The sequence below is a fragment of the Camponotus vicinus genome, unplaced genomic scaffold, assembly GCF_025532165.1.
Source record: "Camponotus vicinus isolate PSW18456_S1 unplaced genomic scaffold, iyCamVici1.0 SCAF_6, whole genome shotgun sequence".
In the NCBI taxonomy this organism is placed as follows: Eukaryota; Metazoa; Arthropoda; class Insecta; order Hymenoptera; family Formicidae; genus Camponotus; species Camponotus vicinus.
Window position 1 is genome coordinate 11,331,527 of NW_028141978.1, and position 27,528 is coordinate 11,359,054.

At 29.9% G+C, this 27,528-nt stretch overlaps 3 protein-coding genes across 3 annotated transcripts in view; all 3 read right to left on the reverse strand.

Annotated features, from left to right (window-relative positions):
• The window catches only part of Sit (stuck in traffic), a 64,239-nt gene extending 61,433 nt beyond the window's left edge, over nucleotides 1–2,806 (reverse strand). Inside the window, exon 1 of the mRNA XM_083103078.1 lies at nucleotides 2,123–2,806. The gene's annotated coding sequence lies outside the window, so the exon portion shown is untranslated. The remainder of the gene's footprint in view (nucleotides 1–2,122) is intronic.
• Nucleotides 2,807–2,941: 135 nt separating this feature from the next.
• On the reverse strand, nucleotides 2,942–4,409 carry Nd-b18 (NADH dehydrogenase (ubiquinone) B18 subunit). The gene is made up of 3 exons (XM_083103084.1): nucleotides 4,219–4,409; nucleotides 3,255–3,423; nucleotides 2,942–3,149 (listed from the first exon to the last, which is right to left on the reverse strand). The coding sequence occupies exons 1-3, from the start codon at nucleotides 4,328–4,330 to the stop codon at nucleotides 3,065–3,067; spliced, it is 366 nt and encodes a 121-aa protein (XP_082959210.1). The 5' UTR covers nucleotides 4,331–4,409; the 3' UTR covers nucleotides 2,942–3,064.
• Nucleotides 4,410–4,939: 530 nt separating this feature from the next.
• On the reverse strand, nucleotides 4,940–6,856 carry U2a (small nuclear ribonucleoprotein polypeptide A'-like U2A). The gene is made up of 4 exons (XM_083103083.1): nucleotides 6,462–6,856; nucleotides 6,325–6,365; nucleotides 5,372–5,948; nucleotides 4,940–5,187 (listed from the first exon to the last, which is right to left on the reverse strand). Exons 1-4 carry the CDS (start codon nucleotides 6,541–6,543, stop codon nucleotides 5,147–5,149), a joined length of 741 nt encoding a protein of 246 aa, XP_082959209.1. The 5' UTR covers nucleotides 6,544–6,856; the 3' UTR covers nucleotides 4,940–5,146.
• Nucleotides 6,857–27,528: the final 20,672 nt, after the last annotated feature.

Below are 27,528 nucleotides of genomic sequence, written 5' to 3' on the forward strand. Positions count from 1 at the left end.
TGTTTTGGAAAGCTCTTGAGATGAGCTACAAGAATATGCAAAAGTATATAGGATGTCCCATTTAAAAAGTTGGAGGTGACCTTCACGTAACCTTCAGGTGACTCTTTAAGGTCAAACTAATGACACCATCTTATGTCCCCCTCGAAGCCATACAACTTTTGTCTGAAACACTTTCTAGTAAAACTCTTCTTTATCGAGATATTCGACCGTGTCCAGACATTTTTAACACCTAGTATATATATAATTTTTTATGTATATTATATGTGTGTAATATATATATAATAGATAGAAATATATAGATGTTTAAAAATAACAATTATAAACTTGCAAGTAATGAAAAAACTTAATGATGGCAAGAGAAACTGATAAGTGAAGAAGATGAGTCAGTCGGCCAATGGGTTAATACTTGTATCAGTCTCTCGCATCCTCTCATATCCATTTGTAAAAACGATATACAGTGAGAAATCTAGGATGACATAGGAAAGAATGCATTAGAAACCCCTTTTTTATCCGTTAATGCGACTGTTTCGGTCGCATTTGCACAGACATAAATCGTATTAGCTTCCGATACAACTTTCTGGTAAGACGATCGAGGTCAAACATTTCACTAGTTGCGAAGCAGTAGATATTGCTTCCGTAAAGAAGAGGATTCTTATTCGTTATACCTATCGTGTCCTTCGCAGGACATCTCAAATCTCGCGCACACTTTGGACCGGCACTTCTATCAATTTCAAAAATATCGTCTTTATCATTCTTTAATTGGCGTTCAACATCTATTTTTATATTGTTTTTATATAATTTACTATTTTACTATTTTTATGTTGTTTAAAAACATTCAACAAGTTAAAATAAATCTACGTAAAATAAAGTCTAGAAAAAATTTTGAAGTTAAAAATTTAATAAAATGTAAAGAGAGCAACATTGAAAACAAAATGAAACAATAATAAAGCGGAAATGTGACATTACATTGATTACAGGTATAATTCAAGGATACGCTTTGTCATATTAGAATTACCTATCTTGAAAATTATGCGAATCTCAGAAGCTCGGAATCATTGTGTCAAGCATGCCTTAGTGTCCTTAGTGTGTGTTGTAACTCTTTTATCATTTCATAAAAATTACTATGTTTCATCGTGTAAGTAGAATTATTGTAAATATAAAAGTAGCTATTATGCGTGCGCTTGGAGTCTTGTCATCTCCAACTAAATAATTACAAAATGATTGATTCCGATGGCTCTATTTAAGAATATTATTCACATGAGTTGTAAAATGCACATTTATAATATTATCGCGAGCACTTTTCATTCGTATTTTTTTCTTTATGAATTTTAATTTTATGTCAAAAAATCCCTTGCACAACTTGAATCTCTTAAAATCTTTTTTATATAAAATCTTTATACCAAACAATTGCTCAATATAATATCGTCATATTGCATCGATTTATTACACAGTGAGAAAAGTTTTTATTAAATTAGTTAAAGAATATAGAAATCCGTAAATATCGATCTATTTATTATTACAAGATATTTTGTAAATATTCAAGCTCAAATATATCTGCCATTACAAATTAATGTACCTGTCCATTATCCAAATACTTATTGATAAAGATTAAAATAAGCATAACATATAATCACATGATTCAAAAAGCAATCAATGCAAAATATTAAATTAAAAATGTGAAACTATTTTATACACAATATATATATTGTTTGGTATAATTTTTATAGATAATTGTAAAATCGATTAATACTATATGCGTAAACTGAAGAAAGATCTATAGAATTTAATAAGTTTATATTTGTATTATGTTCAAAATATAAAATTAAGCGATACCGCAATGCAGGTTATGCGAAATTTTGTAATAGCGTGTCTTAATTTTATATTTTGAACATAATACAAATATTTATTATAGGCAGTCAAATTGCAAAACAATGAATACACGGATGAAATTACACATCAACGATGCACTTGCAATAAATTCCGTTTACATGATTTTCGTCTGAAAAACTGATGATTAACTTGTAAAGAATGGAGCTTATAGTTGATCGAAATTGTTCACGTATACACATAGCGAGAGAAAATCTAGTTTACTATGTTTTATTGCTCCTTCTGTCAAACTCACCATTCCGTGAGGTACAGAGAGAGATGCGATATAGAGGTATATTTGTTATTTCAGGTAATTCAATGTATAAAGAAGAAACCCCGGGCGATCTTACGCTACGTAATATATTTCACCACTGTCATTACTATGCTTCTACAGAATATTAAGCGAGACGCGAGATGAATACGCGACGAAGAGAGATCAGAACCGGTGCGGACATACACGGCCCGATGCCGTCGGAGAGGACCCGCGGAGTTGCACGTTCGCGGCGCTTTCCGTACTTTATCGATTGCCTCGATAAAGCTGCGCGACTCTAAAGGGCGCCGAGAGCGCGCATCCTGCATATAGCGATCATCGCGAACGTCGACACACACACTCGAGGGGTTTAACAATTGTAATTAATAAAATAAGTTATTAAGTCTCGAGACGCGAGACGCTAATTTTACCTCCAATCTTAGGATTACCGCTCACTTGCGTATGACTTGTGTGCTGACTTGTACATATTGTATCTTTCTTTTTTTTTTGTAACAATAAATAAAATATTATCTATAGATTCTACGTTCGTGTAAATCAATTATCCTCCCTGCTACATAAAAAAGAAGTTATTGTATACATTTCAGAATTAGATACGAAAATATTGATTTCTTGCCAAATATTTTCGAAATTATATATCAAAAAATGCGTCATAGAAATAATAGTATCGTTAGTTTACAAGAAATAATTAAAATTATTTCAAACATGTACCATGTCATATTTAAAAAAAAATCAAAATTTTTGATGTAAATCTGATATCAATCTTCTTAAATTATGTATATTGAACGTCTTATGAAGTGAAAAATCTATCGTTATATATTTTATTGATATAATTTATATACAAGCTGGACACGACTCCATCTTTTAATATGTGCATCCTAAATTACTGACGACAACAATCAAAATTCATTAAAGCTCTATACAAGATTTTCACGCTGCGGCTGCTTGTTGTACCCTCTTTTGTCTCTCGAGCAAACGGCGTTCTCTTTCATATTCTTTCATTCTTAGAACATAACTGGAAAATTTATCACAATATATCTTGATATTTTTTTAGACATATATATATTTTTATATTTTTATATTTATATATTTATATATTTTTATTATAATTATTACTTACTCCTCGACATAGCATGCATGATACTCATGTCTTTTGTGTGCACACTTTACCATGAAGGGATAATGAATCCTCTTACAGTCGTGTAACTCCAAATATTTATGGGCACAATAATCACGTTGCTTATGTGGTATTCGTGCAGCTATCATATCTTCTTCTGATACTTTCATCTCTGTAAATCCAGCACACTAAGCAAAATTTAAATACAGCATACATCTTCCAAATAAACATGATCATAAAAACCAGTGGATATCAACATATAATTTTTTAAATAAACATCATAGATTTATACTTAAAATTTAATACATCATAATTTTTCAAGTTTTTCTCTTTGATAAAGCAGTAAAACATTGCGGTACATTATAAATAAGCCAAATAAAACAATTATTGCCTAATTTAATCAGATATAATTGCAATAAAGTAAAAAGCACAATAATGTTAGAATTTATAACTCGTTTTCTTTATGCGAAGAAAACAATATAGATATTTAAATTATACTCTTCATAACAAAATTACATAATATATTGCCAATATACATTTCTCATTGTAAATAAGCCAAATAAAACAGTTATTGCCTAATTTAATCAGATATAATTGTAATAAAGTAAAAAGCATAATAATGTTAGAATTTATAACTCATTTTCTATACGCGATGAAAACAATATAAACATTTAAATTATACTCTTTATAGCAAAATTACCTAATATATTGCCAATATGCATTTAAATGTAATAGCAGATGTAAAGCAACAATATATGAAATCGAAGTAAATCATTATTATATCACACAACTTGTTTGTGACAGAAAACTATAAAATAATTCAATAACGAATGCGACGTAGTATATATATAAATTTCGATATGTAAATTTTATATCTTCAAGTCATTTAATCAAATAACAATAACAAGATACTATGTAATGAAAATACGCATACGAGGTTAAGTGAGGTTCGAATGACAATACTTGCCTCTGGGTTTCCGACCGTTTGGAAATCCAAACATCGGATCAAATGTCGGTGGTCCACTGGGTTTGGGCATTGTATCAGGATGTGTTATGTAAGTAGCAATGTAATTACCCATTTCTCTTTAAATTACATTCAACGGAGCATCTGATCAAAGACTTAAAGGACACTGTTACGTGTTGCAGCGACATCTATTGATCTGACTTATGTAACATTAAACATCGCTCGAATATTAAATTGCTTCGAATAATAATAATTATTTATATCATTATGTGCGATAAATTAAAAGTTCAACACAATCGTATACTTCGATAATATGCGAACTCAAATTCTCGTTACCATTGATCTTGTGCATTTCTAACATTGCTAAATTGAAAAATTTTTCATAAACTACAAAATTTTAGGAAAATATGCAAAAATAAATATAACAAATCTTCAATTATTTATCGAGTCAAATTTGCTCAAAGTGCGCTCCTGAATTTTTGTCTCGTTAATTCAAAAGTTTATATAAAGTATAGTATATATAAAGTATAATATAAAAGTATATATAATATAATATATAAAGTATAGTTTATATAAAGTATAATATAGAAGGAGATTCAATAATAAGATGAATTTCTTGAAGAAACTTTTTATTCGGATCTCACTGAAATAAACATATTGATATATTAAAATTATTGTTTACATATAATAACAAGGAATAATATCAAAAATCGCTTCAAGGCTATATTCTTAATATTTTCATCTTTATTTATATCAAGAAAATCAATATTTGTAATATTCAAAAAAGATAATATCTGTGTAGTATACAATTTCTTATCAGCATCATATATATTGTATCGTGTCCTATACTGTCACATTAGATACTTACAATGTGAAGTCCCTTCATGTTTTTCAAGCTTACATTATAAATACAATATAGAAAGCAAGTTACTCAATCATCATCCTCTTCCATAGGTTCCACAGCTCCGCTCCCTAAATTGTCATAAGAAAAACATCATTATACGTACAATATGTATAGAAAATGCATAAAATTATATTGTAAAACTTATATTTATCTCGTTATATTATTTTTAATATTTGTAAGTGCAAAATTTATGTTTAAGATGTTAAAAGAAATGGAAATACTATGCAATGCAAAACTTGCAAACTCACGTACCATTTTGCAATCGTTCTTCTCCTGGAATATGACCAGATTGCAGGAATTTACTAAGCCTTTGTACTTCTTCCAAGGAAGAGGCATTTGTAATGGCTTCGCGAATTTTGTTACGTTCTTCAGGAGTAGTCAGAGGTTTATCCATAGCTGTACCCGCTGTTTGAGCCTTCACCTTCTTTGCTATTTCACGTGTCATTTCTTTGCCACGCTGACTTCTGAAGTATTCTATTGCTGCATTGTGTTCTTTCATTTTAATTTTTCGAAAATCAAGTAATTTGAGCTGTGGAAATCTATATATAACGTATTGTCGGTACTGTGGCTTAGCCGATACTGGATTTTGAAGCAGGCACAAACTTTTAAGATTTTTCAGCTGTATCAGAGGCTCTAGATCAGCCAATTCTTGAATCATATTACCAGTTAACATCAACGTATGTAAATTTGGTATACAATGCTCTAATCCATCAGCAATTCTGACAATACGATTGTTATTGAAAAACAAGGTTTGTATTCTTTTCAAAAGTGGAAATCCATCCAGTTTACGTATATCGTTATCAGAAAAGTCTATTGTGTCAAATTGATCCTATATAGAATAATAAATATATTTATCATAACTATAATATAACTATAGGGTTTTATAATTTCATATTTTTAGTCCAACTATCATAATCATATCATAAATCTATGATATAAATCGATCATCATATCATAAATCTATCATAAATCAAGGAAAGTATATTTTATTATATATTGAGAAATTTTAATATAATATAAATATTGCTTCAATAATAATATCTTCAATAATAATATCAATAATAATAAAAAATCAGTTGCAAATATATCCATACGTAATATAAATACACATCACTTTTTTAAATTCAACTCGAACTTTTTGCAAAGCAAACAGTAAATAGCAACATTCTATTATAAATACAAATATATATGCCACGTGTACTTACCAAAGTCGCCCCCAGATTCTCGATGGTGGGTATTTTGTATCCTGTAACATACAAACAGAACAAGAATAATGTATAATAAACGCAATATATAAAATGGCAATAAAAGATTTAGCATATACGCGGTTTCTCTCACAAACCTCTAAGATCTAATTCACGATCACGCACAGGATTAATGTATTGCATCGATTGTTCTATCAATTCCGGCGTCAGTTTCACCATTGTGAGTGAATTACTGATTAAACTTTTACTTTATAATGAAGTTCTAATTCGTTTCGTGACCGGATACACATGTATACACGTTTTGATTGTCGACACGAGACAAGGATAGACAGAGAGAAGCCTGAGAGCGGCCATGCCCCTGATTTAGGTGGAACCCGTATTTGAAGCGCCTCTATGTCCATAAAACGTGGACATTGAACTACATAGCCATGTCCATGAAACTTTTCAAAGGGTAACATGCTATGTCCACGATTTGTGGTTCTGTTCCGTGCTATATGCACAAAGTGCCGGCAATATGACTGCAAAAATATGAATGCAAGACAAGTTATGTATACATCTTTAATGTAAATAAGATTTGTGGTCTCTCTTTCTCCATATATATATATATCGAGATTTATACTAAAAATAGCTATATACAATATATAGAAATTTATTCATAATATGACTATACTTGAAAATAAGATATTTTTTACCAGACTATTAATAAATAATTTATATATTTAAAGAGAGAGAAAGTTTGATATTATTTTCAATATAGATCCTACACATTTCTTAAGAATAAAAGTTCTAAATAATAAAGATGTATATATATATATATATACACACGCGCGCGCGCGCGCGCGCGTGTGTGTGTGTGTGTGGTATATACGTATGTATGTACGTATGTATGTATAAAAGCAATGCGAAAGTTACGTGAGGAAGCGAGAAGGACAAGTAAAATAACAATAAGAGCGAACGAGATAGAAATAGCACGAGCAACGAGACTCGAGCTCGAGAATCGGATTTTTCTTGCGCGCTATTATTTTCCTCTCGCTCGCACCTATTACTGTCTCGCTCGCTCCTATTACTGTCTCGCTCGCTCCTATTATTGTCTCGCTCGTTCTTGTTACTGTTTCGCTCGCTCTCGATTCTTGGGTCCGCTTATCTTTCCGAGCTATCTATCACGATTGTCAAGTGTGACAAAGAAAGTAAGACCATGAGTAGAGAGCGAGCGAGATGACCTATCATCAAAGAGTTCCGAAGTCTCTTACAATCGGTTTCTTCGCTTCCTCTATCCATTCGCAATTCACGAAAATGTAAACATCTTATAAAATAAAAATTGAAACTTTTATTTTTAATTTTATCGGTTTGAAAGTAATTTTAATGAATTAATGAGATTTTGGCGATTAAAATGATATCAAACATGACGTAAATCGGGTAATTTTTAATTAATCTGATAATAAATATTTCATTATAATTATATATTTAATTAAATTTATGCGATTTATATCGTGTTTGGTATTATTTTAATCGCAAAATTCTCATTATTCTATTAAAATTACTTTCAAATGAATAAAAAATGCATTTTATTTTTTGACATATATTCGTGAATATTATAAATGAAGTCTCGTGTAAGAAATTTCGGAATCTGCGGCATCGGGAATTTTTTCGTTATTTATAATAATATATGACTTTAAATTGCCATAAAATAAAAACTAAAGCTTTTATATTTTGTTTGATCTTTTTTGATTAAAAGGGATTAATGAAATTCTTGCGTTTAAAATGACATCGAACACAATATAATTCGGATAACTTTTACTTATTGTTATATAAGTAAAAGAATGTTTCTAATTGAAAATTATTTGAATAAAATGTTGGGTTTAATGTGATTTTACAATTAGTCGTAAAAATCATATTAATTCTAAAATTATGTTCAGTAAGATAAATTAAGTAATATAAAAATTTTAGTTTCTAATACATTTTCAATGTTATCAATTGTGGTGTTCACATGACGTCTCCTGGTCTAAATATGTTCAATATAATTAATATTAAATGGTCTATATATTGTGCAGTGAAACAATTTATTTTAATTTATTATATATATATATGTATATACAGGGTGTCGCAGATCACCCGTTTCAGCCGAATATCTCAAAAACTGAGCGCGGCAGACAAAAATATTTCAAACAAAAGTTGTAAGGTTTCAAGTAACGCATTACATGGTGATATCAGTATGACCTTGAAGAGTGTTGTCAAGATCAGGGCAAAATCACTTTGGATTTTTTAAATGGAACTCGCTATTTTTATTACATATTCTTGTAGCTCATCTCAAGAGCTTTCCAAAATACTATAATTAAGTTAGTTTTAATTAAATACTTTCCGAGTTATGAGGCTTGAAATCATTTCTTAATTTTACATAAACCGTAAAATATCTTGTAAAATATTCATTTTTCGATTATCTTACCTTAATACTTTTATGTACAAAATAATGAGAGGAATCAATTGGTGTAAAGAAAACATAATTGTTTCGAAGAAAAAATATGTAATTGTTAATTGCAAATTAAAAGAACAGTTAGAAGGAGACAAAGAGTGAGTTAAGCTAAGATTAAAGTTAAACGACGTTGGTAGAAACAGGCATAAGTCAACGATTAAATTATAAGATAAATCGCGATTTAAAATTCCCGAGAAAATGCGACGAATAAATAAATCGATAATATTCGGAATATCCGATTGTGATATGTATACCTTTTATAAATATAATAATCGAAGCGTCTCAATAGACATTATAATCGCGCGCGATATAATTATCACATAAATGCGAAGATATTTGGACAGACAATTTGATGTCTGTAATATTTACGAATACAGTACTCATTGTCTGAGTCAATTGCGAATCTTTATAAGATAAATCGCGACTCGAATTCACGGGAAAACGCGACGAATAAATAAGTCCATAATATGCGGAATATTTGATCGCGATACGTAATTTTTATAATATAATAATCGAAGCTCTCAATAGACACGAGCGCGATATAATTGCTATCACGTAAGTATAGAAAATCAAAAATATTTCGACAATCATTTGAGGTCTGTAATGTTTGCGAATATACAATTCACCGACCGATTTACTTGCGAATTTTTATAAGATAAATCGCGATTTAAAATTCGCGATAAAACGCGACGAATAAATAAATCGATAATATTCAAAATATTCAATTGCAGATACGCGAATGATATATCAGTAATATCCGATAAAAAGAGGAGCGATCTTAAAAATGGAGAACGATTAACATCTTGTGTCTACATTAGATTTCGCAACATCAATCTGCGAAGAAAAGTTAAGTAATCCATTGAATGTCGGGAACTTCACTGTAGGAGGGAACGAATCCTGGATCTTCCGGACTATTCCCGATAGCAATGATTTCAGTAATAAATCAACCACAATTATCCCTCGTCATTATCTCCAATTCACGAAATTGATATGCACATTAGAAAACATGTTCTTCCATTATTAAGAAATATATTTCTTTATTGAAAATTAAATGGATATAACGACCTTTTTTATTGAAATGTGATTACGAACGATTATATTTATAAATAATAAAATACATGCATTATTGGAGTTTGTGTTAAATGTGCGAACACATAATTTGGGGTACGGTTTGCGCGCGCGAGACGAATCGAACCCGATATCAGCAAGATTTAAAAAATTTCAATTCGAACAGTGTGCAAAATAAAATAAATCAAATAATTTTAAACAATTAATTCTAGATTAATTCTCTAGATTCTTATTCTTATAACGTTTAAATTAATAATTTCTTTTCTTTTAATCAATATCTTACTGATATAGGTACCCATTCGATTTGTCTCGAAATTTTTAAGTATTCGCACATTTTATATAATATACATGTATAATTTCGCGTATATATAATATATAACATTATTAAAAATTATAAAAATATTTTGGATACGTAAATTTGTGCATGTATTTTATTATACATATATATAAAATGGTATATATCTAAAAACTAATATTTCAAAATGCCGATGGATGTCCAATACCTGCAAATAGTTTCTTAAAAGAAACTAAAAATTAATGTTAATATCCCCAGCACCTAAAAATAATTTTTCAAAAGAGACAAATTATATTAATTAAAAATATATTCGTTCGTAATTATTTTTATCAAAAAATTTATACAAATTAATTACAATATGAAATTACTTGAAAACCTAAAATTTATACACAACGCTATATCCATATTTAATCTACTATTAAATCTTTCTAGCATTATATATATAGACAATAATAATACCAATCCTAATAATGATAGAACATTTTTAACGAAGAAAAGAAAAGATACATTTCTCTCATCTAAATATATATTATTTAAATTAATTCGACGTTAAAGAAGCGTATCATCGTTGAATTACTACCGAAATCATTGCTTTCGGAAATTGCCAGGAAAACCTGAGATTAGTTCCTTCAATCTTACAATAAAAATTCCCAATTTTTAACAGGGCACCGAACTAGACGTCGCGAATGGATCTCACAAGAACCGATGAAAAATAATTCTCCATGATGAAAATCGTTTTGACTCCTTGGCGGTACGAGCCACGCAACTTTCATTAAAGTTTATTTAACGGAAGGAACAATGGTAACTCTTTTATTAAAACGACAATCTCGTCTAAGAACGCGAAAAAGAATGCGAAAAAGGACGCGAAAAGAACACGGTGTTTTCGCAACGGTAATTTATTAATTTATTTATGAATATTTTCCGATATGAAAAAAAAAATTCGTAAATACAAATATAACCAAAAAAAAATAAATTATTAAATTCATAATAATTAACTCGCGATTCTATAATATCGAAGGTGATCGTTAAATTTTGTGAAGTTAATATTTAATCGTTGACTTATCACAAATCTTATCGAATCTTCACTCTCTTATTCGACATTTCTTTATATTTAATTAGCAATATTTAGGAATATTATCTGACGAGAGGGACAGCGATAAAATTCTTCTGTTAAAATGATAATCTTGTATAAGAACGCGAAGAGAACGCGGAAAGAACACGGTATTTTCGCAATCATAATTTAATAATTTATTTTAAGAATATTCAGTTCCTCTTTGACATGAAAATACAAACAGTTACTCTTTTATGAATATTCCAAAAATATATACTACAGAAACAAATACTTTAATTTAATGAATTACTATTATGTTAATTACTATTATGTAATCATTATACGTATACTTTCGATAATTTTTCGTGTAATTTACATAAGAATTTACAATCATAAATACAATTTCATATAATATAATTATAGTCATAATTGTATTGTATTTTACAATTAAAATATCAATGTTAGATATTATAATTAAAATACAATTATAACTATTTATAATTTACAATTTACAATTTACAAATTTATGATGCTATCAATATCAAATAATAATTCCATTTATTCAAATATTTAATAACATTGATATAATAATTTGATATTGATAGCATTAACATTTGGATTTAATATTATATTCGATTTAATACACATACATTTTTAAGTTTTAAAATAAAATATAACATGTTAAGATTTCTTAAACGTTAATAATTATGCAATTTCTTTAATATTTCTGAAGATAATTTTGATAATTTAAATTTCCCTTTTAAAACATTTTTATTTTTAAAACATGTTATATTCATTTTTACGTTTTTAAAAATAAATTCAACTTAATTAAAATAATTTTAATTTACCCCTAGGATTATTGGAATATTAAAAGAAAGAATGAATCTTACTTAATAGCCCTAACAACCCTACTATTAAAGGATTCTAATAATTTTAATAACTCCAACAATCCTACTATAACAGAATTCTAATGATCTTAAGAGCCCTAACAACCCTAATATTAATAGAAGAATTCTAATGATTTTACTTAATAGCCTTAACAACCCTACTTCCTGATTAACTAAAATTATTCGAGATTTGAGGAACCTATCTCTAATCATCACCTCACCTAATCATGTATATATTTTAGTCACGTGCCCTAACCGCGTACCCTAACCGTACTCTTCAGGCCAGTTGAACCTACCTTTCGTTGATCCTGGCCACTTTCTTTCTCGATCTCTAATCAGAGATCGAAGAAGGAGATAATTACTCCTTCTTTTGCCGGATAATTACCGGCAAAAGAGCGTGAAATATTTACGCTCATTTAGTAACGATCGTTCGATTTCACGATCGTTCGTTAAATATTGAATATAACTTTATTTTAACTGAAATAAAGCCAAATTACTACAAATTTCTATAAATTATATTTTATAGTAAAATATAAAATTAATATGTGTATTTATCATATTACAAATTATTTAATTAATTAATCATTTGGCTTTATATTAAGTTAAAGTAAAGTTTAAAAACAATATCTACAAACAAATTCTACGATGGATGAGCTATGAGCAATTAGAAGATAAGTGCGTATTATAAGAATAAATTAGCATCAAAAATTGATAAAATTGGTAATTGTTAATGCGTGTCCTTTATTTAATAAATTAGACAAAATCTTTACAAAAAAATCTTTTCTTAATCTCTTCTTTTTTTAATTAATATTTCAATATATTTTCGCAATAGATGCAAAGCATAAGTTCGAAAGAACTTATTAAAATTATTTAATTTAATTGAATTAATTTAATTTAATTATTTAATTTAATTTATTTAATTTAATCCATCCTAGCTCATCCATTTTAAGGCAACGGATTTATCTACAATCTACAATCTACATCTACATCTACATCTACATCTACATCTGCAATCTCTACGAATCTGTTACCTTAAAGTTAAATAAAAGTTTTTTTCACTCACCGGCACTGATGCGCAACAGCGGAGTTGTTGTTATCGAAGCTAGTTGTCTGTAACATACAAATATAAAATTCATTTATAATAATGCTCACAAAATGCAATTAATATTTAAAAAAATTTTTATCGCGCGGAATTTTATATCCCATGTGTAAAATAATAAGCAGATAAACACGTATGGAAAAATTTTATAAATTTTTGAAACAGTTTTTTAAATAGAAAATTTTATATGACTTTTATAAAAATCTTTCTCTTTAATTCATTTAAATAATAAGATCGAATTATTGTTCGTTTATAACAAGTTAACGATTTATAACAATTAACATATAAATAATAGATATTCACCATCAGGTTGCTCCGCCGATGTAAGATGCCTCTCCCAGGCCTCCTCCTCCTCTCATGTTGTTGGCGCGCGATAACGACACTCCCGCACTCGCGAGCGATATTTTTATATCGCTATTTCCGCTATTTTACGCGCGATACTTAACGGTGTCCGCACTATTTCGGTACAATAAAAAATTTTCTATTTGATCGCGCGATGTATATACTTAATATGTATATACTTTGAACGGCACTCCCGGTTTCGGTACGAGCGAAAATCCCATTTCACTTACGAGAATCAGCTTCGAGTCAACAGGTCGGGAATGCAACGATACAACGAGCAAGGACTAAGCCCAAACCGGAAAGAAGACGAAGCGATTAACGGAAATAGAGGAAAATGAAGTTCACCAACTCTTTTTCGCGCATAATTATCCTATCTCGTATCGAACCTGGACCCGCTAAGCCCGATTTCAGGTGCTCCGCCCGGACATATTATGCCTCCCGCGGTTGCTATATGCTACACCAGGCTAGTAGACGGCAAAAGAAGAGGATACCCATATTTTTTAAATGCTAACATTCAGCAATTTAGAAAATGGGGAGGCAACCCCTTTTACCGAGCGAAAATCGTGCCTAGGGGAATCCACTCGACTCCTCGACAGGGTTAACACACGCAGTGCGTATGGCTGTAGACGAGCAAAGAGAAGGGACCCATTGACGACCATTCCGAGCAATCGATCAAGTTCTAACTAATTCGGGCCGAATCACTTGACGAAGCACGAAGCACGAAGCGCGAGTGTACGTTGTATAGTAACGTGTGCAAACTCGAAACATCCCAGTTAGTTGGCATCGGAAGTAGAGACTCGTGACAATAAATGAAATTGGGATTTTATATGAAAAAGTCCAAAAGTTCCGCGAAAACGCGACAACGCGAGAATACTGCAACGCGAAAACGCGGTAACGAAGCGCTTGCCGTCCGCGGCACCGACGACGCGAAAGGGTACTTAGCTTCCCATTCAGGCACCTTAAAATTGATCATAAATAGAAAAATTTAAGATAAACCTCAAGGCACCATCCAAGTACTAAGCCCTCCCACCGCGACAAGGTGTACCCCATGGGAGGGTTATATTATATATAATTTTATATATAATATAATACATAATTTGAAATTTATTTTGTAATATAGTACATAAATTTAAATTCGCAAATATAAATAATAAATAAAAATATAAAAGATAAAAGAAAATCTATTATATAAAGCAATGTTCAAAATAATTGATTTTAAAACTAATTATTTTTTAAACTAATTATTATATTTTAATATTATAAATTTCGTAATTACAAAATAATTTATATTTCTTAGATATAAACTTTTAGAAATATGATAAATAAAAAAATTTCTATTTTTTTTATACATGAAATATTTAAATAAATATATTAATATGAAATGTTTTATAAAATATAAGAAGTAACTGAAAATATTAATTAATAAAAAATTTTATAAATGTTTTATAAATATTTTAAAATAAAATGGAATATTTTTTTCGGCATACGCTGACGTTCGTGCACTCGTAAATAATAACGCGATTTAAGGTGCACAAGAATTTTAATAAACCGCGAGTAACATACAAGAATTCAGAATAATCGTAAAATGGATCACAAATAGACGCGCGTCCGCACAGCTTGACAGCTGGGCTCAGATTCTTTGACAGTCGTTGTTTATAACAATATCTTGACATCGCGCGCGGAAACGACCTTCTTCGAAAGAATTCAACGGGTGACGAATACAGCGGGACGGGACGCGGGGACGCAACAATATAACAAATAATGAATGTGATAAATAATTTATATTAATGACTTACATCATATTTCATTGGTCCATCCATTTCCAAAATCTCCTTTTTTTTTTGCTTTCTTCGCTTTTTCCTCGTGGCACTTCAATCCTCGTTGCACTCATTTGAATTCCTCGTTGCACTTACATTCATTCACGAAAAGTTCCTCGTTGCACTTGCAATTGTGTTCAGAGAAAGAATTTGATAATATATGATACGTCTCACATCACTACTCAAGATATTCATTGCTCAAGAGCCACTGAGCGAATGATCGTAAGTCAGAAACATTACCGCGGTACTGTTTATATCGCCAAGGTTGACTATGTAAAGAAAGAATTTGATAATATGTGAAACGTCTCTCACGTCACTACTCAAGATCACTGTGCGAATGATAATAAAGCCGTGTAACATATTAACAATAGCGCGATACTGTTTATCAAGGTCGAACACGGTGTTATTGATAATTCTCTCGTTGCCGAAATATTTTCTGTAATATAAAATATTCGTGCGCGGAATATTAAATTATAGAAGCATTTTAATTTATTGATTAAGATTAATTGATTATTTATTAAACTATTCATCATGAAGTCTTTCGTTATACTAATTATTTGCATCTATAATTCGATTGTTTTACTTCGTGTTCTTTCACAATCCCCCCCCAAATTATATTTAGATTGTCAAGTAAAATGATAAAGTAACACGGATGGAATATATTTGTGACTCTAAATATTAAAATAATAATTATTGTCCGTAAAGATTGCAAACATCGATGTGATTATTTAATATGTTGGATTCCTATCACATTAAATCGATTCTCGATTAAATTGTATATTAATATACAATTTAATCGAGAATCGATAAAATGATAGGAATACAAAATATTAAATAATCACTTCGATCATTGTGATCTTTACGGACAATAATTATTATTTTAATACTTAGAGTCACAAATATATTCCATCCGTGTTACTTTATCACTCTACTTGACAATCTAAATATAATTTGGGGGGGGGAGGGATTCTGAGAAAACACGAAGTAAAACAATCGAATTACAGATGCAAATAATTAACGTAACGAAATGCTCCGTGATAAATTGTTTAATTAATAATCAATAAATTAAAGTATTTCTGTTATTTAATATATTTCGCGTTAGTGTATATTTTATAATATATAAAATATTTCAACGAATTGTCGATAACACGGTGTTCGACTTTGGCAATATAAAATATAAACAGTAGCACACTATACGTTACGGCTTTGTCATCATTCGCGCGGTGACTCTCGAGTAGTAAGGTAGTGGTGAGAAACGCTTCGTATATTGTAATTTTTGTACTAAACACGATTATGATTAGTATCGAAACATAATTTGCTATAAATATTAATAATTAAAAATTAATTAACTTTTGATAAACATGAAACTGTATCGCAACGATAAATATTTATCGAATCGTAATCATTCATTACTGCGAATAAAAATTGAAACAGGGAATACATGAAAGGGGACAAGAGAATTAAATATATTATGATCTTTTGATCATCAATGCTTATTATAATATTTCTTTAACAATATTAGAATTAAATATATTTCGACCAATGCTTTAAATTTTCTCAATCCTGGTTAATTAAACAAGAAATATATTTAATTCTAATATTGTTAAAGAAATATTATAATAAGCATCGATGATCAAAAGATCATAATATATTTAATTCTCTTGTCATCTTTCATGTATCCCCTATTTCAATTTTTATTCGCAGTAATGATTGATTACGATTCGATAAATATTTATCGTTGCGATACAGTTTCATGTCGTTTATCAAAAGTTAATTAATTTTTAATTATTAATATTTATAGCAAATTATGTTTCGATACTAATCGTAATCGTATTTAGTAGAAAAATTACAATATACGAAGCGTTTCTCACCACTACCTTACTACTCGAGAGTCACCGCGCGAATGATGACAAAGCCGTAACGTATAGTGTGCTACTGTTTATATTTTATATTGCCAAAGTCGAACACCGTGTTATCGACAATTCGTTGAAATATTTTATATATTATAAAATATACACTAACGCGAAATATATTAAATAACAAAAATACTTTAATTTATTGATTATTAATTAAACAATTTATCACGGAGCATTTCGTTACGTTAATTATTTGCATCTGTAATTCGATTGTTTTACTTCGTGTTTTCTCAGAATCCCTCCCCCCCCCAAATTATATTTAGATTGTCAAGTAGAGTGATAAAGTAACACGGATGGAATATATTTGTGACTCTAAGTATTAAAATAATAATTATTGTCCGTAAAGATCACAATGATCGAAGTGATTATTTAATATTTTGTATTCCTATCATTTTATCGATTCTCGATTAAATTGTATATTAATATACAATTTAATCGAGAATCGATTTAATGTGATAGGAATCCAACATATTAAATAATCACATCGATGTTTGCAATCTTTACGGACAATAATTATTATTTTAATACTTAGAGTCACAAATATATTCCATCCGTGTTACTTTATCATTTTACTTGACAATCTAAATATAATTTGGGGGGGGATTGTGAAAGAACACGAAGTAAAACAATCGAATTATAGATGCAAATAATTAGTATAACGAAAGACTTCATGATGAATAGTTTAATAAATAATCAATTAATCTTAATCAATAAATTAAAATGCTTCTATAATTTAATATTCCGCGCACGAATATTTTATATTACAGAAAATATTTCGGCAACGAGAGAATTATCAATAACACCGTGTTCGACCTTGATAAACAGTATCGCGCTATTGTTAATATGTTACACGGCTTTATTATCATTCGCACAGTGATCTTGAGTAGTGACGTGAGAGACGTTTCACATATTATCAAATTCTTTCTTTACATAGTCAACCTTGGCGATATAAACAGTACCGCGGTAATGTTTCTGACTTACGATCATTCGCTCAGTGGCTCTTGAGCAGTGAATATCTTGAGTAGTGATGTGAGACGTATCATATATTATCAAATTCTTTCTCTGAACACAATTGCAAGTGCAACGAGGAACTTTTCGTGAATGAATGTAAGTGCAACGAGGAATTCAAATGAGTGCAACGAGGATTGAAGTGCCACGAGGAAAAAGCGAAGAAAGCAAAAAAAAAAGGAGATTTTGGAAATGGATGGACCAATGAAATATGATGTAAGTCATTAATATAAATTATTTATCACATTCATTATTTGTTATATTGTTGCGTCCCCGCGTCCCGTCCCGTGTATTCGTCACCCGTTGAATTCTTTCGAAGAAGGTCGTTTCCGCGCGCGATGTCAAGATATTGTTATAAACAACGACTGTCAAAGAATCTGAGCCCAGCTGTCAAGCTGTGCGGACGCGCGTCTATTTGTGATCCATTTTACGATTATTCTGAATTCTTGTATGTTACTCGCGGTTTATTAAAATTCTTGTGCACCTTAAATCGCGTTATTATTTACGAGTGCACGAACGTCAGCGTATGCCGAAAAAAATATTCCATTTTATTTTAAAATATTTATAAAACATTTATAAAATTTTTTATTAATTAATATTTTCAGTTACTTCTTATATTTTATAAAACATTTCATATTAATATATTTATTTAAATATTTCATGTATAAAAAAAATAGAAATTTTTTTATTTATCATATTTCTAAAAGTTTATATCTAAGAAATATAAATTATTTTGTAATTACGAAATTTATAATATTAAAATATAATAATTAGTTTAAAAAATAATTAGTTTTAAAATCAATTATTTTGAACATTGCTTTATATAATAGATTTTCTTTTATCTTTTATATTTTTATTTATTATTTATATTTGCGAATTTAAATTTATGTACTATATTACAAAATAAATTTCAAATTATGTATTATATTATATATAAAATTATATATAATATAACCCTCCCATGGGGTACACCTTGTCGCGGTGGGAGGGCTTAGTACTTGGATGGTGCCTTGAGGTTTATCTTAAATTTTTCTATTTATGATCAATTTTAAGGTGCCTGAATGGGAAGCTAAGTACCCTTTCGCGTCGTCGGTGCCGTCAACGTGCCGCGGACGGCAAGCGCTTCGTTACCGCGTTTTCGCGTTGCAGTATTCTCGCGTTGTCGCGTTTTCGCGGAACTTTTGGACTTTTTCATATAAAATCCCAATTTCATTTATTGTCACGAGTCTCTACTTCCGATGCCAACTAACTGGGATGTTTCGAGTTTGCACACGTTACTATACAACGTACACTCGCGCTTCGTGCTTCGTGCTTCGTCAAGTGATTCGGCCCGAATTAGTTAGAACTTGATCGATTGCTCGGAATGGTCGTCAATGGGTCCCTTCTCTTTGCTCGTCTACAGCCATACGCACTGCGTGTGTTAACCCTGTCGAGGAGTCGAGTGGATTCCCCTAAGCACGATTTTCGCTCGGTAAAAGGGGTTGCCTACCCATTTTCTAAATTGCTGAATGTTAGCATTTAAAAAATGTGGGTATCCTCTTCTTTTGCCGTCTACTAGCCTGGTGTAGCATATAGCAACCGCGGCAGGCATAATATGTCCGGGCGGAGCACCTGAAATCGTGCTTAGCGGGTCCAGGTTCGATACGAGATAGGATAATTATGCGCGAAAAAGAGTTGGTGAACTTCATTTTCCTCTATTTCCGTTAATCGCTTCGTCTTCTTTCCGGTTTGGGCTTAGTCCTTGCTCGTTGTATCGTTGCATTCCCGACCTGTTGACTCGAAGCTGATTCTCGTAAGTGAAATGGGATTTTCGCTCGTACCGAAACCGGGAGTGCCGTTCAAAGTATATACATATTAAGTATATACATCGCGCGATCAAATAGAAAATTTTTTATTGTACCGAAATAGTGCGGACACCGTTAAGTATCGCGTAAAATAGCGGAAATAGCGATATAAAAATATCGCTCGCGAGTGCGGGAGTGTCGTTATCGCGCGCCAACAACATGAGAGGAGGAGGAGGCCTGGGAGAGGCATCTTACATCGGCGGAGCAACCTGATGGTGAATATCTATTATTTATATGTTAATTGTTATAAATCGTTAACTTGTTATAAACGAACAATAATTCGATCTTATTATTTAAATGAATTAAAGAGAAAGATTTTTATAAAAGTCATATAAAATTTTCTATTTAAAAAACGGTTTCAAAAATTTATAAAATTTTTCCATACGTGTTTATCTGCTTATTATTTTACACATGGGATATAAAATTCCGCGCGATAAAGATTTTTTTAAATATTAATTGCATTTTGTGAGCATTATTATAAATGAATTTTATATTTGTATGTTACAGACAACTAGCTTCGATAACAACAACTCCGCTGTTGCGCATCAGTGCCGGTGAGTGAAAAAAACTTTTATTTAACTTTAAGGTAACAGATTCGTAAAGATTGCAGATGTAGATGTAGATGTAGATGTAGATGTAGATTGTAGATTGTAGATAAATCCGTTGCCTTAAAATGGATGAGCTAGGATGGATTAAATTAAATAAATTAAATTAAATAATTAAATTAAATTAATTCAATTAAATTAAATAATTTTAATAAGTTCTTTCGAACTTATGCTTTGCATCTATTGCGAAAATATATTGAAATATTAATTAAAAAAAGAAGAGATTAAGAAAAGATTTTTTTGTAAAGATTTTGTCTAATTTATTAAATAAAGGACACGCATTAACAATTACCAATTTTATCAATTTTTGATGCTAATTTATTCTTATAATACGCACTTATCTTCTAATTGCTCATAGCTCATCTATCGTAGAATTTGTTTGTAGATATTGTTTTTAAACTTTACTTTAACTTAATATAAAGCCAAATGATTAATTAATTAAATAATTTGTAATATGATAAATACACATATTAATTTTATATTTTACTATAAAATATAATTTATAGAAATTTGTAGTAATTTGGCTTTATTTCAGTTAAAATAAAGTTATATTCAATATTTAACGAACGATCGTGAAATCGAACGATCGTTACTAAATGAGCGTAAATATTTCACGCTCTTTTGCCGGTAATTATCCGGCAAAAGAAGGAGTAATTATCTCCTTCTTCGATCTCTGATTAGAGATCGAGAAAGAAAGTGGCCAGGATCAACGAAAGGTAGGTTCAACTGGCCTGAAGAGTACGGTTAGGGTACGCGGTTAGGGCACGTGACTAAAATATATACATGATTAGGTGAGGTGATGATTAGAGATAGGTTCCTCAAATCTCGAATAATTTTAGTTAATCAGGAAGTAGGGTTGTTAAGGCTATTAAGTAAAATCATTAGAATTCTTCTATTAATATTAGGGTTGTTAGGGCTCTTAAGATCATTAGAATTCTGTTATAGTAGGATTGTTGGAGCTATTAAAATTATTAGAATCCTTTAATAGTAGGGTTGTTAGGGCTATTAAGTAAGATTCATTCTTTCTTTTAATATTCCAATAATCCTAGGGGTAAATTAAAATTATTTTAATTAAGTTGAATTTATTTTTAAAAACGTAAAAATGAATATAACATGTTTTAAAAATAAAAATGTTTTAAAAGGGAAATTTAAATTATCAAAATTATCTTCAGAAATATTAAAGAAATTGCATAATTATTAACGTTTAAGAAATCTTAACATGTTATATTTTATTTTAAAACTTAAAAATGTATGTGTATTAAATCGAATATAATATTAAATCCAAATGTTAATGCTATCAATATCAAATTATTATATCAATGTTATTAAATATTTGAATAAATGGAATTATTATTTGATATTGATAGCATCATAAATTTGTAAATTGTAAATTGTAAATTATAAATAGTTATAATTGTATTTTAATTATAATATCTAACATTGATATTTTAATTGTAAAATACAATACAATTATGACTATAATTATATTATATGAAATTGTATTTATGATTGTAAATTCTTATGTAAATTACACGAAAAATTATCGAAAGTATACGTATAATGATTACATAATAGTAATTAACATAATAGTAATTCATTAAATTAAAGTATTTGTTTCTGTAGTATATATTTTTGGAATATTCATAAAAGAGTAACTGTTTGTATTTTCATGTCAAAGAGGAACTGAATATTCTTAAAATAAATTATTAAATTATGATTGCGAAAATACCGTGTTCTTTCCGCGTTCTCTTCGCGTTCTTATACAAGATTATCATTTTAACAGAAGAATTTTATCGCTGTCCCTCTCGTCAGATAATATTCCTAAATATTGCTAATTAAATATAAAGAAATGTCGAATAAGAGAGTGAAGATTCGATAAGATTTGTGATAAGTCAACGATTAAATATTAACTTCACAAAATTTAACGATCACCTTCGATATTATAGAATCGCGAGTTAATTATTATGAATTTAATAATTTATTTTTTTTGGTTATATTTGTATTTACGAATTTTTTTTTTCATATCGGAAAATATTCATAAATAAATTAATAAATTACCGTTGCGAAAACACCGTGTTCTTTTCGCGTCCTTTTTCGCATTCTTTTTCGCGTTCTTAGACGAGATTGTCGTTTTAATAAAAGAGTTACCATTGTTCCTTCCGTTAAATAAACTTTAATGAAAGTTGCGTGGCTCGTACCGCCAAGGAGTCAAAACGATTTTCATCATGGAGAATTATTTTTCATCGGTTCTTGTGAGATCCATTCGCGACGTCTAGTTCGGTGCCCTGTTAAAAATTGGGAATTTTTATTGTAAGATTGAAGGAACTAATCTCAGGTTTTCCTGGCAATTTCCGAAAGCAATGATTTCGGTAGTAATTCAACGATGATACGCTTCTTTAACGTCGAATTAATTTAAATAATATATATTTAGATGAGAGAAATGTATCTTTTCTTTTCTTCGTTAAAAATGTTCTATCATTATTAGGATTGGTATTATTATTGTCTATATATATAATGCTAGAAAGATTTAATAGTAGATTAAATATGGATATAGCGTTGTGTATAAATTTTAGGTTTTCAAGTAATTTCATATTGTAATTAATTTGTATAAATTTTTTGATAAAAATAATTACGAACGAATATATTTTTAATTAATATAATTTGTCTCTTTTGAAAAATTATTTTTAGGTGCTGGGGATATTAACATTAATTTTTAGTTTCTTTTAAGAAACTATTTGCAGGTATTGGACATCCATCGGCATTTTGAAATATTAGTTTTTAGATATATACCATTTTATATATATGTATAATAAAATACATGCACAAATTTACGTATCCAAAATATTTTTATAATTTTTAATAATGTTATATATTATATATACGCGAAATTATACATGTATATTATATAAAATGTGCGAATACTTAAAAATTTCGAGACAAATCGAATGGGTACCTATATCAGTAAGATATTGATTAAAAGAAAAGAAATTATTAATTTAAACGTTATAAGAATAAGAATCTAGAGAATTAATCTAGAATTAATTGTTTAAAATTATTTGATTTATTTTATTTTGCACACTGTTCGAATTGAAATTTTTTAAATCTTGCTGATATCGGGTTCGATTCGTCTCGCGCGCGCAAACCGTACCCCAAATTATGTGTTCGCACATTTAACACAAACTCCAATAATGCATGTATTTTATTATTTATAAATATAATCGTTCGTAATCACATTTCAATAAAAAAGGTCGTTATATCCATTTAATTTTCAATAAAGAAATATATTTCTTAATAATGGAAGAACATGTTTTCTAATGTGCATATCAATTTCGTGAATTGGAGATAATGACGAGGGATAATTGTGGTTGATTTATTACTGAAATCATTGCTATCGGGAATAGTCCGGAAGATCCAGGATTCGTTCCCTCCTACAGTGAAGTTCCCGACATTCAATGGATTACTTAACTTTTCTTCGCAGATTGATGTTGCGAAATCTAATGTAGACACAAGATGTTAATCGTTCTCCATTTTTAAGATCGCTCCTCTTTTTATCGGATATTACTGATATATCATTCGCGTATCTGCAATTGAATATTTTGAATATTATCGATTTATTTATTCGTCGCGTTTTATCGCGAATTTTAAATCGCGATTTATCTTATAAAAATTCGCAAGTAAATCGGTCGGTGAATTGTATATTCGCAAACATTACAGACCTCAAATGATTGTCGAAATATTTTTGATTTTCTATACTTACGTGATAGCAATTATATCGCGCTCGTGTCTATTGAGAGCTTCGATTATTATATTATAAAAATTACGTATCGCGATCAAATATTCCGCATATTATGGACTTATTTATTCGTCGCGTTTTCCCGTGAATTCGAGTCGCGATTTATCTTATAAAGATTCGCAATTGACTCAGACAATGAGTACTGTATTCGTAAATATTACAGACATCAAATTGTCTGTCCAAATATCTTCGCATTTATGTGATAATTATATCGCGCGCGATTATAATGTCTATTGAGACGCTTCGATTATTATATTATAAAAGGTATACATATCACAATCGGATATTCCGAATATTATCGATTTATTTATTCGTCGCATTTTCTCGGGAATTTTAAATCGCGATTTATCTTATAATTTAATCGTTGACTTATGCCTGTTTCTACCAACGTCGTTTAACTTTAATCTTAGCTTAACTCACTCTTTGTCTCCTTCTAACTGTTCTTTTAATTTGCAATTAACAATTACATATTTTTTCTTCGAAACAACTATGTTTTCTTTACACCAATTGATTCCTCTCATTATTTTGTACATAAAAGTATTAAGGTAAGATAATCGAAAAATGAATATTTTACAAGATATTTTACGGTTTATGTAAAATTAAGAAATGATTTCAAGCCTCATAACTCGGAAAGTACTTAATTAAAACTAACTTAATTATAGTATTTTGGAAAGCTCTTGAGATGAGCTACAAGAATATGTAATAAAAATAGCGAGTTCCATTTAAAAAATCCAAAGTGATTTTGCCCTGATCTTGACAACACTCTTCAAGGTCATACTGATATCACCATGTAATGCGTTACTTGAAACCTTACAACTTTTGTTTGAAATATTTTTGTCTGCCGCGCTCAGTTTTTGAGATATTCGGCTGAAACGGGTGATCTGCGACACCCTGTATATACATATATATATATAATAAATTAAAATAAATTGTTTCACTGCACAATATATAGACCATTTAATATTAATTATATTGAACATATTTAGACCAGGAGACGTCATGTGAACACCACAATTGATAACATTGAAAATGTATTAGAAACTAAAATTTTTATATTACTTAATTTATCTTACTGAACATAATTTTAGAATTAATATGATTTTTACGACTAATTGTAAAATCACATTAAACCCAACATTTTATTCAAATAATTTTCAATTAGAAACATTCTTTTACTTATATAACAATAAGTAAAAGTTATCCGAATTATATTGTGTTCGATGTCATTTTAAACGCAAGAATTTCATTAATCCCTTTTAATCAAAAAAGATCAAACAAAATATAAAAGCTTTAGTTTTTATTTTATGGCAATTTAAAGTCATATATTATTATAAATAACGAAAAAATTCCCGATGCCGCAGATTCCGAAATTTCTTACACGAGACTTCATTTATAATATTCACGAATATATGTCAAAAAATAAAATGCATTTTTTATTCATTTGAAAGTAATTTTAATAGAATAATGAGAATTTTGCGATTAAAATAATACCAAACACGATATAAATCGCATAAATTTAATTAAATATATAATTATAATGAAATATTTATTATCAGATTAATTAAAAATTACCCGATTTACGTCATGTTTGATATCATTTTAATCGCCAAAATCTCATTAATTCATTAAAATTACTTTCAAACCGATAAAATTAAAAATAAAAGTTTCAATTTTTATTTTATAAGATGTTTACATTTTCGTGAATTGCGAATGGATAGAGGAAGCGAAGAAACCGATTGTAAGAGACTTCGGAACTCTTTGATGATAGGTCATCTCGCTCGCTCTCTACTCATGGTCTTACTTTCTTTGTCACACTTGACAATCGTGATAGATAGCTCGGAAAGATAAGCGGACCCAAGAATCGAGAGCGAGCGAAACAGTAACAAGAACGAGCGAGACAATAATAGGAGCGAGCGAGACAGTAATAGGAGCGAGCGAGACAGTAATAGGTGCGAGCGAGAGGAAAATAATAGCGCGCAAGAAAAATCCGATTCTCGAGCTCGAGTCTCGTTGCTCGTGCTATTTCTATCTCGTTCGCTCTTATTGTTATTTTACTTGTCCTTCTCGCTTCCTCACGTAACTTTCGCATTGCTTTTATACATACATACGTACATACATACGTATATACCACACACACACACACACGCGCGCGCGCGCGCGCGCGTGTGTATATATATATATATATACATCTTTATTATTTAGAACTTTTATTCTTAAGAAATGTGTAGGATCTATATTGAAAATAATATCAAACTTTCTCTCTCTTTAAATATATAAATTATTTATTAATAGTCTGGTAAAAAATATCTTATTTTCAAGTATAGTCATATTATGAATAAATTTCTATATATTGTATATAGCTATTTTTAGTATAAATCTCGATATATATATATATGGAGAAAGAGAGACCACAAATCTTATTTACATTAAAGATGTATACATAACTTGTCTTGCATTCATATTTTTGCAGTCATATTGCCGGCACTTTGTGCATATAGCACGGAACAGAACCACAAATCGTGGACATAGCATGTTACCCTTTGAAAAGTTTCATGGACATGGCTATGTAGTTCAATGTCCACGTTTTATGGACATAGAGGCGCTTCAAATACGGGTTCCACCTAAATCAGGGGCATGGCCGCTCTCAGGCTTCTCTCTGCCTAAAAACAGGCCATGACACCTCTCAGTCTTCTCTTTGGTTCAAACGATTGGATGCCCAACCATGGACCTAAGAAGATATGGATGGAGTCTAAAGCGCTCATATGGGCGAGGGGGCTGTGAAATTTGCGGCAGAGAAAAGAATGAGAGGTGTCACGGCCCGCTTTTAGGTGATCCCTGAAAGCGATACGCCCTCTGTGGACCTTGAAAACGTGCACCTAAACTACGAAGCCAAGGTGCACGAATGTTCTCAGAGGGTAACATATAAGGTGCACAATTTCTGGTTCTGTTCCGCGCTATGTGCACAAAATGTCGGTAGCACCAGTGCTGTATAGCAAGGTGCTCACGTAT

What these genes read in the sequence shown, in the direction of transcription:
- Nd-b18 (XM_083103084.1), bottom strand. Translation starts at nt 4,330, where the DNA reads ATGGGTAATTACATTGCTACTTACATAACACATCCTGATACAATGCCC. An exon ending in AAACGGTCGGAAACCCAGAG is followed by an intron (nt 3,424 to 4,218) that starts GCAAGTATTGTC and finishes CTGGATTTACAG; the next exon opens with AGATGAAAGTATCAGAAGAA. An exon ending in CATGCATGCTATGTCGAGGA is followed by an intron (nt 3,150 to 3,254) that starts GTAAGTAATAAT and finishes TAAATTTTCCAG; the next exon opens with TTATGTTCTAAGAATGAAAG.
- U2a (XM_083103083.1), bottom strand. Translation starts at nt 6,543, where the DNA reads ATGGTGAAACTGACGCCGGAATTGATAGAACAATCGATGCAATACATT. An exon ending in TCGTGAATTAGATCTTAGAG is followed by an intron (nt 6,366 to 6,461) that starts GTTTGTGAGAGA and finishes TGTATGTTACAG; the next exon opens with GATACAAAATACCCACCATC. An exon ending in AGAATCTGGGGGCGACTTTG is followed by an intron (nt 5,949 to 6,324) that starts GTAAGTACACGT and finishes TATTCTATATAG; the next exon opens with GATCAATTTGACACAATAGA.